This window comes from Scyliorhinus torazame, chromosome 9 (assembly GCF_047496885.1).
Source record: "Scyliorhinus torazame isolate Kashiwa2021f chromosome 9, sScyTor2.1, whole genome shotgun sequence".
Taxonomy (NCBI): domain Eukaryota; kingdom Metazoa; phylum Chordata; class Chondrichthyes; order Carcharhiniformes; family Scyliorhinidae; genus Scyliorhinus; species Scyliorhinus torazame.
The window spans coordinates 260170002-260184330 of record NC_092715.1 but is presented as its reverse complement, the minus strand read 5'-3'; the positions used below and the strand labels follow the sequence as shown (position 1 = coordinate 260184330).

The 14329-nt window shown below is 45.3% G+C and overlaps 1 protein-coding gene across 1 annotated transcript in view; it reads right to left on the bottom strand.

Moving 5' to 3' along the window:
* Positions 1–14329, bottom strand: part of LOC140429842 (structural maintenance of chromosomes protein 2-like) — a 55885-nt gene that overhangs the window by 14571 nt on the left and 26985 nt on the right. Inside the window, exons 16-21 of the mRNA XM_072517324.1 lie at positions 13865–13989; positions 10455–10648; positions 7200–7343; positions 6915–7109; positions 4218–4418; positions 2290–2406 (exon numbers count right to left, since the gene is read on the bottom strand). Of these exons, the coding sequence (XP_072373425.1) occupies positions 2290–2406; positions 4218–4418; positions 6915–7109; positions 7200–7343; positions 10455–10648; positions 13865–13989 (976 nt within the window). The remainder of the gene's footprint in view (positions 1–2289; positions 2407–4217; positions 4419–6914; positions 7110–7199; positions 7344–10454; positions 10649–13864; positions 13990–14329) is intronic.

The following is a 14329-nucleotide window of genomic DNA, read 5'->3' as shown; positions in this document are numbered from 1 at the left end:
CCTTAATAGCCTGAAGGAGAATTCCATTTGGCTGGAAGTCTTCGGCCCTGCCCAGTGCGGTTAAGCGACCTGATGGAGTTTTTGTACTTGGAAAAGATTCAAGTATGTAATGAGAGGGTCGGCTGAAGGGTTCTACCCGAGATGGCAGTCGTTATTTACTATTTCAGGGAGTTGGACACTATAAGATTTTAGGGGAAAACATAGGGATTGGTTGTTGTTTCTTTTGGGTTTGGGGGGTATTGGACAGGTTGAAATATTGTAAACTATTGTACGTATACAGATGTAAAATTGAAAATTAATTAATAAAAATATATATATTTTTAAAGTTCAGAGAAAGTTCACTCCACTGAGTCCTGGGATGAAGGTTAAAGCAGGTTGGACCTATAAATGTTGTTTAGAAGAATGAGAGATGATCTTATTGAAACATAAAATATTCGGAGGGTGTTTGACAGGGTAGATGGTCGAGGACATTTCCTCTTGTGGGGAATCTAGAACCAGGTGCACAGTTTGTAAATTAGGGTCTCCCCATTTAAGATGGAGATGATGGAAAAATGTCTTCTCTCAGATGGCTGTTAGTTTTCAGAATCTCCACCAAGGTCATTGATGGGAGGTCGTTGAATATATTCAAGGTTAGGTTAGACAGATTTTTGATCCACATGGGAGTCAGGGTTATGGGGAATAGACTGTAGAATAATAGAATTTACAGTGCAGGAGGGCGGCATTCGGCCCATCGAGTCTGCACCAAACCTCTGAAAGAGCACCCTACTTAAGCCCCACCTCTACCCTATCCCCGTAACCCCACCTAACCATTTTGGACAATTTAGCATGGCCAATCCACCTAACCTGCACTTCTTTGAACTATGGGAGGAAAGTGGAGCAGACACAGGGAGAAAGTGCAAACTCCACACAGTCACCAGAGGCCGGAATTGTACCGGATCCCTGGAGCTGTGAGGCAGCAGTGCTAACTACTCTGCTGCAGTGGAATTATGGCCATAATCAGATCAGCTGAATGGCCTATTCCTTATGATAATAAACATCTCTTTAAACCCACACTTGCAAGGAAGAGGAAAGAAGGTAGCTGTTTTGTTTATTGGTCAATCACTAACAGAGGAGAAGCATCGACAGACTGAAGATATTCAGTGAGCCCATGTAAATCAAAAGGCAGTTTGGGAACTTCCAACGGAGCACGGATTCCTTTGCTTTGAATCATGAAGCCACCTGGGTTGGCCAACTCCCCGACGTAAAATGGAGAACAGCAAAGGCTGCAGGGAAATTCAGCCAACAGAGGCAGAAACTAGCAGGTGCAAGTTTACTGTGTATTATACTCTGCAAAAACCCAGGCAGCATCGATACAAGCAGCCATCTGCATAATAATGTAGCAGCCATCTACATACTAATGAGCGATCCCCGGGAACAATCAAAACATTTGGGATAAACAAGGCCAAGCCAGACTCCTCGGCGCCAGCAGGAGCCAACACAAAAGAGGTTAACGGACACCTCAAGACCGCCCATCAATCAGGGAACCGCTCCAGCATTGGAGAAATCGAACCAAGCGATTGGAACGAAGTCCAATCACTTGGAACCAGGTACAGGGTCCGCCCCGAAAGGCGGGAAGCCCCTGGGGGCTACAAAGTTAAGCCCCCAAGTTCAAATCGTCCTTCTTGACCGGGTCACTCAGCAACGCGAACCAACCCTTGACAGTGACCGGTTCAGCTGCCGCCAAGAGCCCGTAAGTCTTAAGTCAATGCTCGCTACGAGATAGGCGCTCCTAGCTACCAGTCCATACCAACCTTTGAATCCCGCAGACTCAGAACCCGAACGAAAGGCCATTTGTTCCCCTGACCTGGGGCCAGTCCGAAGCTAAGTATAGGCCTGTTAGTTGTAGAAGTAGCTTAGAAGTCGAATTTATGCATGAGTAGCGATTACTGTGTATAATAAACGTGCTTTGATTTGAATCTTACTAATTGGTGTATTGAGTTATTGATCATTACTTGAACTTGAACCTCGTGGCAGTATCATAAAGATACCTGGCGACTCGAGAGCAAAGGTTATAAAACAGAGCCAATTGAACCAACCAAAAGTTAGCAACAATCATTAATTCTAGTTCTTGTACAGGGAGGCCTATTTTCTTTGGTGTTGGTTGAATTTTAGACAATTAGTCTTACCTTTGCTTTCATTGGTAGTTTTAGTGACTATACTTCAGTCCTTTTTGCTTTATATGTTCTGGTTATTCAAAAACAAAGAAAACATCCACCCTAACAGAATAGTGACATATAAATTAGTGTTTACCTGCTTCCATGCAACATTCAAGGCTTCATTTTTCTTTTTATCCAGCTCTTCAATAGTCGACAGAATCTTTGACTTGTCATTTTGAACTATTCTTTTCTTCTTCATCAAATCGTTGTACTGTGAACAAACATAAAGGGAATCTACTCAGATTTCATGAGTGTTTCTCTTACGCAGTTGCACCGTTCTTATATCACACGTGGATGCCAAAGACTGGCACCGACAATTTTAATCAAAGCTATTTTATAATTAATGCCCACCACGATGCAGATATTAATGTATTTAACTTCATACTTGATTATTGTCCATTGAGAGGGTGAAAATTACTTGCGTGGTCATTTAAAAGTGTAACTTTTAGTACAAGGATGGAATAGAATCCTTAGTCACTTCATAGGAACCCACTTATAATTTTAATGGGTATGCACACTCCAATTATGTAGGGCAGATCCCTCCAGGCTTAAATCCCTATGTTGTTTATAATGTTATCGGGCAACCTTTTCTGTCCCATGGGCTATCAGCTCATAACAAAACAAATACACAGCAGGAATACCAAGGCAGGAAGTGAAACAAAAACAGAACTGTTCCAAATGCCATGGGACAAATGTGATGTAAAACAGCCCCCAAACATTCACTCCTTCAACCCCAGGACAAACATAGCCCTTAATTATGGCTATTAACATGGTTATAATTACCATTTTAGAGAAGTAAAACAGCTGCAGGGGACAGCTGTCGAAGTGCATGCATATCACTGCGTGTACTTAATCACTGAAATGCTCCTTTATTAGCCGAACAAGCAAATCATACCCAATATTTATAGAATGTTACTTCACTGGCAAAGCTTTACAAAAGGTTGCTTCCACAAGTCACCTAGAAACGCCTACAATTGATAGGCAATTGAATATCATGTTGAATGGTCTTTGTTACCGAGATATTTGCTGAAGGGGTTCAGTTAGCTCAGTTGGATGGACGGCTGGCTCATGATGCAGAGCGACACCAACAGCGCGGGATCAATTCTCATACCAGTTCAGGTCATTCATTAAGGCCCCGCCTTCTCAGCCTGGCCCCTCGCCAGAGGTTTGATGACCCTCAGGTTAAATCACCACCAGTCAGCTCTCTCTCAAAAGGAGGGTGCAGCCTATGGTCCTCTGGTGACTTTTCCGAAATTTGTTCAAAATTAAGTGCAAAGAGAACCAGAATTATTGACATTTGAGATGGCTTAAGGTGCTCTTATATTAAGAGTGTAGCAGAGGACAATTACTGCCAATTGCATGAAGACTTTCAGGAAACAGGGGGTGGAATTCTCCCCCCCCACGCCAGGTGGGAGAATCGGCGAGTCCTGGCACGCCGCCCGCACGCGATTCTCCCACCACCCCAAACCGGCGCGGTGCGAATCACGGCTGGCCGCTGGGAGAATCGGCGCTTGCCGTTGGTAATGGGCGAGAGGCGATTCTCCGGCCCTAATGGGCCGAGCGGCCTGCCCAACACGACAGGTTCCCGCGGCGCCATCCACACCTGGTCACTGCCGGCGGGAACGCTGGAGGGGGGGGGGGGGCGAGAGGGGTTCCTGTACTGGGGGGGGGGGGGGGGCTCAAAAGGGGTCTGGCCCGCGGTCGGTGCCCACCGATCGGCACCGGCCAACCCACGCATGCGCGGGTGATGTCATTTACGCGGCGCCGGTCGCGTCATTTATGCGGCACCGCTTTTACGCGGGGCCAAGTCCCGGCGCGCGTAAATGATGCGGCGCCGGTCCTAGCCCCCCGGGGGCGGGAGAATAGGGGGCTGGAACGGCCTCCGACGCCAGAGTGAAACACTCCGGTTTTCACTCCTGCATCGGGACTTAGTCTCGCGATGGGAGAATTGCGCCCAGGACATCAGCCCCAGAACATCAGCTTCTTTTGTGCTCTTGAAGAGATTTAAATGTGAAGTTATACCCGCTCCTCTGCCTGGCTGAGCATGTTCATTGCCCTGACGTTCACAGTTTTGCCCAGTGTGTCTTTCTTCTCCTTTAGTTGTTGGAGCCGCTGGCCTGCTTCTTTAGGATTGTTTGCTTTAAAATCATAGGCTGTGTTGGTCTGGCCAAAGAGGTGTTTTTCAGAGGTAATCCACTCGTACTCTTTCAGCATTTTGGTCACCTGTACAAGTTTTAATTAGGACAAGAAAGAGAGTTACTGTAAAGACCAACAGTCCAACTCCTAATTAATCAAATTCTACCAAACATGGGATTTGTGAAGAAAATAAATGTTCCAGTTTAGGCGGAAAAAGAACCAAATTCCCAACTATTGAGTGAATGCTTGCAAGCACAAATTCTTGCTTCTGTACTCACTTGCACTATTAGCAAGTAATTATTTTCTTTGCATTTCGCAGAAAATTACCAATTTTTGGGGCCCCGTGTGTGTTCTTGCTAGGATTAGCATCTTTGCAAGTGCACGGGTACTTACCCAGCCAGGACTGCCAGAGTTTGTCTCATTTTAATGAAGGTGGCAAGTTCCCCAATTTCCGTATTAGGCCTAGCATTGGGAAGTTGTTAAAGAGGGAAGGGAAATCAGGCATTATAAACTTTCAGAGAAATCTAGCATGTAGCTCCTTAAAGCACTGACAATACGGTTTACTTCTCCGTCTCAGTCACTGAGCACAGACCAGTTAACAACGGTCTCAAACATCCTTCCTTCAGTATACAGTCACCAAGACCAAAACTACCCTCGGATTCCCACTAACATCCAACTCCAGCCTCTTCCCCATTCATTTTCTGGAGACAGATTTTTGTCATATTTCTCTACTTTTAAACATAGCTTCATTCTCCACATAGATAAAATTTATCCCTATAATACAACCAGCATCAACCATCTCTCCGCTGAAACTAACTTGCGCTTAACAATTCACAACCAGACTTTTCTAATGTTCTCCTGGCCAACCGCTCCCTTCCACAAACAAGCCACATTTAAGGTTTGCAACCTCACCACAGCTATCCATATCAAATTCCACTAGTTTGCAGAGTTCCTGGAAATTGACTGGTCATCATCACTTCAAGTACACTTAAAGGCTCTGCTCTCAAACTCTGGTATTCCCCAGTTCTGCTGTCATTGCCCCCTCCCTCCCAATTTAGGCCTAATTATTGCTCAACATTCCACACATCCACCCACCTTCAGAATGTGCTTCACACCTCTCCCAACAGTCTTCCCTGCTCAGTACACTCTTGCTCGTCAACATCTTGAGTCATCTCTTTTGTATGTAAGGAGTTGCATGGTGGCATAGTGGAAGGATGCGAGAACACAAGGATGCTAGAGGTGCAGTGGTTAGCACTGCTGCATCACAGTGCCAGGGGCCCAGGTTCAATTCCGGTCTTGGGTGACTGTATAGAGTTTGCATGTTCTCCTAGTGTCACCGTGGGTTTCCTCCGGACGTTCCGGTTTCCTCCCAGTCCAAAAATGTGCAGATTAGGTGGATTGGCCAGTGCCTGGGGTAATGGGGATAGGGTGGGGGAGTGGGCCGAGGTAGAGTGCTTTCGATGGGCTGAATGGCCTCCTTCTGCACTGTAGAGATTCTATGGCGTGCTAGACAAATCTAACTTGTTAGATAGTCCTTCTTGATGTTTTGAAGACGTGAGCATAGGGATGCTGGCCACTGACTTGTTTCACATAGTAAAATGATCAAAATTGAGAAATTCAATCCCAAACATCAATAATCCTACAATTTAAGTCACGATAATTATTAATCCATTGAGATTTTCATGTAGGCATGCTGGTTTTCTTCTGTATTCCCAACATTTAAAAACTTTTATTAGAGGTTGGATAGAATAGGAATTAAACGACCTGCGAAAGTCAAATAAGGAGGTGAAAGAAGGATATTGTTGTTGACTGGAACACCACAACAGCAGTGTTTGAACCACCAATGTTTCTGATCTATATAAACCTTTACCGCTTTTGATCTTTATGAATGATCTCGGAACATTGAAAGCCATTCAATCATTTCCATTTAACAGTGGAGACAGACCGGTAAGGATAGAGGATGCAGTTAAACAATTTGCCATAAATCTGGATCGGTTATGGAATTTGGTAGGCATGTAACACTAAAGTTAAGTAGCTGTGAAGGGAATAGAATTAACACAAGACTTGGATCGGAAACAGAGAATGACAACAAATTTGGCACCTTCAATCTGAAGACTGTGCGGATAGGTAATTAAGAAAGCAAGACAGATTGTTGGTATAGTAATGGAAGTTTACAAGCTATACTGAATTTTTGATTATTCAGGTGACATTCAAATCACTGTGCATAATTTTGGTCACCATGCTTCTAAGCAACAGCATTTGGAACAGCCATCTTCTCACATTCCTCATAGAAAGTGCAAGGGAAGCTGTGCCCTCTTTATCTGTGTCAGAGCCTTTTGGTCTCTATGGGAAAGTTGGAAGCAGAAATCAGTGTGCCGAATTCTCACTATAAACGATTAGCTGAATCATGACCAGGACTTCACACAAAGTCTGCTCCAGAGCCACTAAAATATCTTGGGGGTTAATTTGCAATCTCAAGACAGCACCGGTATTGATTTCTAACTGTAAAGGAGATAATCTTTCCATTACATTATCTGAAATGTTAATCACTCATCAACTGCATACTTATTCTCCTAAACTAACCTTAGCAGCAGCATCAGCAGTGTCCCGTTTATGTTTATTAATGTTGTGCTCCAATTCCTGAATTTTCAACTGTGCCTCATTTTTCTGTTTCGCTAATTCAGATATAAAACTAGTTTTGATTTGAATGTCCTTATTCTGAGACTTTATGTCTTCCTTTTGTTTCGCCAGGTCATCCTGAGCCTTCTTCACAGCATCCTACAAATAAAGGATTGAGACACACATTTAATCAACAAAGTCACATTACCTCTTCTTTGTGGATCAATTCTACATTTAACACGTCCGCACCTTATTATTTGCCACTTCTTCAGCCATGTTTTCAATCTGTTCTTTGTAAGATCTGATGGCTTCTTCCACAGCCTCAATCTGCTGTTTGTAGCCAGTCTGCTCACGCTTTAGCTCTTCCAATTCCAAAAGCAGGGCATCCATTTCCTACACATATAACAACACAAACTAGTATCCACAGAAGAAAAAAAAAACAAAGTTTCCAATCTCCTGATTTTCTCCCACCCCTCATTTCGGAATATAGAACCCCAAAACCCCCTCAATAAAGGATAGAAGACTGGAACCAGCTTTTACGAACTGAATTAGGACTGAAATTTTTAAATCAGCCTTCATTAATTTGGCACTTTGTTTGAGCTAGTGACCCGGAAGAGAAAATGTGTAATGGGCGGCTGGGAGACAGTTGTTATGGGCGGCATGGTGGCACCGTGGTTAGCCGCGCCTCATATTAGGGATCAGGGTTCAATTCCAGCTTTGGGTGACTGTCTGTGTGGAATTTGCACATCCTTCCAGTGACTGTGTGGGTTTCCTCCGGGTGCTCTGGTTTCCTCCCAAAGTCCAACGATGGACAGGTTGTGTTGATTGGCCATGCTAAATTGCCTGTTAGTGTTAAAAGATGTGCAGGTTAGATGGGGTTACAGGGATAAGGCAGCGGAGTGAGCCTAGGTAGGGTGCTTTTTCAAAGAGTTGGTGCAGACCTGATGGGGCAAATGGCCTCCTTCTGCATTATAAGGATACTATAATTCCAGATAGGCAGCATTTTAGACAGGTTATATGTTTTTTTTTTTTTGTTTTTTTTTTTTAATAAATGTTTTATTGAAATTTTTTTCCCAAACAACAATTTTTCCCCTCTTACAAAGCAAACGCAACAATAACAATACAGAAATTTTAAACAATACACAAGTAACAAAACCCCTTTATCTTTGACCTAAACTAAACCCCCCCCTCCCCCCCCCCCCCCCGCCTCCCCCTGGGTTGCTGCTGCTGGTCATCTGTCTTCCCTCTAACGTTCCCCTAGGTAGTCGAGAAATGGCTGCCACCGCCTGGTGAACCCTTGAGCCGATCCTCTCAGGGCAAACTTTATCTGCTCCAGTTTAATGAACCCCGCCATATCATTTACCCAGGCCTCCAGTCCGGGGGGTTTTGCCTCCTTCCACATGAGTAGGATCCTGCGCCGGGCTACTAGGGACGCAAAGGCCACAACGTCGGCCTCTTTCGCCTCCTGCACTCCCGACTCTTCCGCAACTCCAAATAGAGCTAACCCCCAGCCTGGTTTGACCCGGGCCTTCACCACCCGCGAAATCACTCCCGTCACTCCCTTCCAATACCCTTCCAGTGCCGGGCATGCCCAAAACATATGTGCGTGGTTTGCCGGGCTCCCGCCACACCTCCCACATTTGTCCTCCACTCCAAAGAACCTGCTCAATCTTGCTCCCGTTATGTGTGCTCTATGTAGCACCTTAAATTGAATCAGGCTAAGCCTGGCGCATGAGGAAGAGGAATTTACCCTGCTTAGGGCATCAGCCCACATACCCGACAGGTTATATGTTAATACCTTGAGAAAGGAAATTATGCAGCAATCAGGTAGCATTTTTTGTATGATCTGCTGAAGCAGATTCGGCCTCCCGGTGATCCATGGCAAGATGGCACCGGAGCGTGACGACTCTCTGCGAGCTCTCTCACACAGATCCTCTTCTACATATTTTCTTTTCATGTACTAAATAATCTGTTTGAGCTGCACGCAGAAAAATACTTTTCACTGTACCTCGGTACACGTGACAATAAACAAATCCAAAAGTCAAGTCCAAAACACCAAGGATAGGTTTCCCTGGGCTGGATTCTTCGCACCCAGCGGCAAAATTGCGGACAGCGCCGGTTCACCGATTTTGCGGGCCCGAAAAGCGGAGTACTCCGCCGCCTGGGACCTACCTGGGGCCATTGCCAGAGGCCCGCTCAGCTATTCTCCACCCCAGAACGGCCAAAGACCCGACGGCGTGGAACTAATGTGTTCCAGCCAGTCGGGACACTCGCACAGCGGCTGCAGAATCAGTCCGCGGCTGCCCTGGTTGGGGGCGGGCCGATTGGAGGCTAGTGGGGGCCTTATAGGCGGCCGGGGAATGTTTGTGTGGGGGTTGAGGGTCGGGCCCGTGGCCAATCGGGGGCGGGGTCTCTTTTGTGGGTCTAGTCCACGGTCCGGGTCCACCATGCAGCACGGTGTCATGATGTGCAGACATGCACATAATGAGATACAGACAGGCAGCTAATGAACACAGAGAACAGGACATAACCAATCAGCAGGCAGAACACTTGGGGGTGGTTTCCCACTATAAAAGGCACGAGGCACTCTCACTCTGCCTCTTTCCACTGGGGACATCTACAGAGTGAGTCAGGGTGTATGTACAGTATCACACCTACAGCACGTGGCTAAGAGCTAGTCTGGTTCAGTCAGACAGAGTAACCACACTTAGGTTAGCAGAGAGTCGAACTCACAGAGAACTGTGCCAACTGTGTGACAGGTTCAATAAATCAGATTGAACTAACTTCATGGTCTGGAGTATCTTTCAGTTAAAGCTGCATCCAGTTGCAGCCCGTGTTATCTCAGTGTGCTTCACACGACACACCCGCTGGAGGCAGCCGTGCGCAAGCGCAGCCTCTGACCTGGAAATGCGGGGGCCCGTATCTGCAGCAAAAGCTGCAAGATCTATTCCAGGTCTCTGCTAGCCCCCTGCAGGGCTGAGAATTCGTGTCCATTTGATGCCAGGTTTCCCGGCATAAAACTACAGTTTTGACGCCGGCTTGGGGGGACATAGTCCCAATAATGGATAATGCAGCCCTCTGTTTTCAAATTGGATGCTATTCCCTTTAGCGTGAAGGAAACTTCTGAAATTAAGTATTCGCCTTCACATCTTGAGTTGAACTTTCCTGTCAGCACATTTGGAAGCGGGGAGGAGTGTCGTAAAATAGAGTAGGTGACCTCTCCAATCCAACGGCATCCTCTCAAACCTAATCAGTATGCAAAATGGAAATACACAGCATGTTAAGCACAGTCTAGAGAGGGAGAAAAAGAGTTAACACGTCAGGTGGAGGATGTATGTTGACCTCGCTTTTCTGGTCATAGAAATTACAGAAAAAATATCAGAGATGAGCAAAGTTGAATTTGTCAAGTCATTCCCAACAGTATTCCACTTCACACAACGACTGCCCTCCATCTCGCTATTCAGAGACAAACTAGATGCGACATCTCATTCCAATGTTATGCACCTGTTGTTTCCCTTTAGTCTTCTTATTGGACAAGTCAGCCTTCTTTTTGGCACCATCCAGCTTTTTCTGAGCTTCCTTCAGTTCCTTTTCCCTCTCAAACTCAGCATTTTTCATCTTGTTTTCCAAGATCTTGTACTTTTCTTCAGCCTTCTTTTGGACTTCTTTCGTTTTGTTCAGTGTTTCTTCACACTCGCCTATAATCAAAGGAGACGCCATAACAACATTGTCATTTTGAGCTTTTTCATGCCTTCCTATATGTTTGTGCTCCATCATTTTTTAATCAATAGTCAAAGAACAATTTACTTACAGCAAATGAAACGTGTCATAAGAAGTTTGTGGTATCTATACTATGAACAAAAGGTTTTGCAACGCAAAAAAGACATTTCTAAATATCCATCAAGAAATAATGCAATTGGGATAGACATTCTAAGAAACTCAAAGCCTTAGATGCAATAATACACACATTTAAAAATCTCAACGGTCAGAACAGCAAATACCAGTATTCGAGTGAAAAGCACCATCAAGTAAGCCAATTAAAATAGAATCCAGCAGTAAGGCAAGTTGACCAAAGTTAAGAGCTCAACTAAGAAATTGAGGCTGTTGCGCACTCCTCATGGCCTCCAAAAGGAGGAGGGAAGAAGGCACCCGATTCAGTAGAGCGCACTCTTTGAAAGTGAATGCACTTGCAAAGCACGTCCCATTTCCAACACAATTTTATCCTCTTCTCTTGCTATAAGCAGTCTTTCTAAAGCGGTTATATATTTTCCATCAAGAGTGCAATTCCTCCCTATTTTGCTTCCTATGTTTAATTCCAATTGTGCAAAGACCCACATTTCTGCAATGTTTAAGTCATCAATATTCTTGCTTGATGTGCATTGCTGTAGCTCAATACTTTATTCTTGATGCTTCTTGCATCATTCATTCCTTTTCATTCTGGTTCATTGTATTTAAAAAGTTTAGTTAATTCCTGTATGGAGGACTTCCGGTGACGGCGGGCGGGAGACAGCCGCACACTGGAGGGCTCCCGCTCAGGAATAGGAATTTCTGAGTTTTAACGCCCGGTCCCAGGGGCAACGGAGGCTGAATAGGCTGTAAGAAGGCACATGGAGGAGAAATGTGCAAGTTTGGGAGAAAAACGGCCGTGAAAAAGGGGGTAACGGAAGACCGCCGGGGAGTGAAAAAGTCAGCGCAGGAACTGTAAGGAAAGCAGAGGCTGGAGCACCAGGAGAGGCTGCATCGCTCACAGCAGAAGAAATTACCACGGTGATGGCTGTGGAAGTTGAAAAACAGTTCACAAAATACATGGAAGCGATGAAGAAGGAGATGGGGGCGGTATTGAAAGTGCTGGTGGAGGAGGCGATTGCCCCGGGGAGGGCGGCGGTATCGAGCGCAGCAGCGGAGGTGCGGGAGCAAGGTGAGACACTGAAGGAAGTGGAAGAGGCATTATTGCAGCACAGTGATCAACTCACCTCGGTGGGGAAGGAGTTGCGGAGGGTGATAGAGACCAACAAGAGTCTGCGAGCCAAAATGGAAGACCTGGAAAACAGATCCAGGCGACAGAATCTGAGGATTGTGGGTCTTCCCGAAGGGGTGGAAGGCCCGAGGCCGATGGAGTATTTTGCCACGATGTTGGCGAAGCTATTGGGGGAGGGGGACAATCCCTCCCGTTATGAACTGGATCGGGCTCATCGGTCATGGATGCCTATACCAAAGGAGAGTGAGCTGTCAACAGTAGTAACTCTGTTTCCGCAGGTATAGAGTGAAGGAGAAAGTCCTGTGCTGGGAAAAGCAGAAGCGGGTGGTGCAGTGGGCTGGAGCTGGTATACGCATATGCCAGGACTTTACAGTGGAGCTGGCGAGGAGGCGGGCTGCCTTCAGCCGGGTGAAGAAGGCACTATACATCAGCAAGATGCAGTGCGGCATCGTATATCCAGCTAAGTTGAGGGTGACCTACAAATCCAAGGACTTTTATTTTGGGACGGCGGAAGCAGCGGAGGAGTTTGCGAAGGCAGAAGGACTGTGGCAGAATTGAGGAATGGTCGTGTTCCGATGTAGCCTCATGTAACTTTATTTTTTCACTGCGTGTTGGTCTATGTACTAAATGAGTCGACGCTGTATATATTTGACAAGGGAAGAGATGGGACTTTCATTTGCAATGATGGTTCTTTGGGGCTTGGGTGTGTATGCGGGGTTGTGTGCTAAAGGAGATTTCTTGGTTTTCCTGGGACCGGGCAAGGGGGAAGGTGACCCGGGCGAGGGCCTCCACTCTGGCCGGTTTAAGCCGGCCAGTGAACAGAGTGAGGTGGGGGAGGGGCCGCGGCCATCGGAGCCTGGTAGAACAGGTTTCGGTGAGTCTAGCGGGATAAAATGTTGGGGGAAGGAACCGAGGTGGGGGGGGGGGGGAGGAGTTTACAAGAGGATGTGGAGCGGAGGAGTCTGGGAGAGGGGGTGTCTACAATTCATGGGTGTCATTCACGGTACTCCTTCGGGAATTGGATGGCATTGAATATTGGGGGGAGGGGGATGAACTGTATATGTCAATGGTGACCAGGGGCAATTCCTGATTCCTTTTTTTCCACCTTGGGAAGGTTTGTTTTATTTGATGCTTATATTGTCATGCGGGCTGTTGTTGGAGGGTTGGTGGGAGGATGGGATTGTTGTTATTAATAAGGGGATTGACATTGTATTCGTTACCGTTTACTGTTTGTTGGTGAGGTGTAAATTCTGAAGAAAATGTGAAAATGGAGAACAAAAATATTTATATATTTTTAAAAATTCCTGTATAAGGTCACTTATGTGGACGAAAAACAAGTGACCCCGGAGAACTCCATTTAATATCTTCCCCAGTCTATTATACTTCTCATGAATGCTGTTAAACCCAACATCTTATGCAGTTTCCTGCACTACACTAGATGTTTCTTTAGTTTAATCAGAAGATTTACTACAAGGAACTTCATTAATACAAGTTTTAAATTCAGCTTACACTATATGGAATTATCCATATAACCTGAAATTTATCGGACCTACTTTCTAAAACAAAAGGCTAACAATCAAAATCTTCCCTTTCTAAAGCCTGCCAGACGCTCGAGTTGAGGTTTTGTAGGTATTACTCCAGCTTACTCTTTAGAACAGAGCCCACTACTTTGCACGTTAATGACAGCATCCACTGTCGTTGATTGTTGCTTTGGTAAAGCAGGTGGTGTTGAGAAACTGAGCCAGTGCTAGCCATGAGGCTTCAATGACTGCTCCCAGAAATGATGCAAACCGGACATTTTAAATGTAAATATTTAGGCGACAAATACTCCACAAGGCCATATAAAACCTCATGCTGGGAATAGCTTTGACTATATCCTGCACCCTTGAAAAATTTCACAACCATCTCCCTCTCCTTAGTTATAGTAGCAAAGTACCAATTGTTTTTTGAAGAGTTTCAAATTCCTCCTGCTGTTTGTGGTAGGAGCTCTGTTGAAGCTTTACAAGCAGTAGTTCTTCCTCCTGAGATTTCAATTCACACTGCAGTTTCAACTCTCGGTATCTGCAAAGATTTGTGAAAAAGTTTACATTGTCGCATCAAATGAAGGTATAGGAATACAGAAAATTAAATTTACTGAATTGTTTCGGTCCAAATAAACATATGTCTGCAGTGGACATTAAGTCTATATTTTTTTTCTTGCTCATTGGTTAGGTCTGTATTTTTCTGCCTTTTCATTGTGCTGCTAAATTTTAATCTACGAAACTTCACCCCCACATACTTGGATTCTGAATCTAACCAGCACAAACAACTTTTTTGCAGGAGTTCAAAGATATGCATATAAAAAGGCAAGATTCTTTCCAGTAGCCAGGTCACAGCCTCAGATTTGCCATTCCCTCAGATT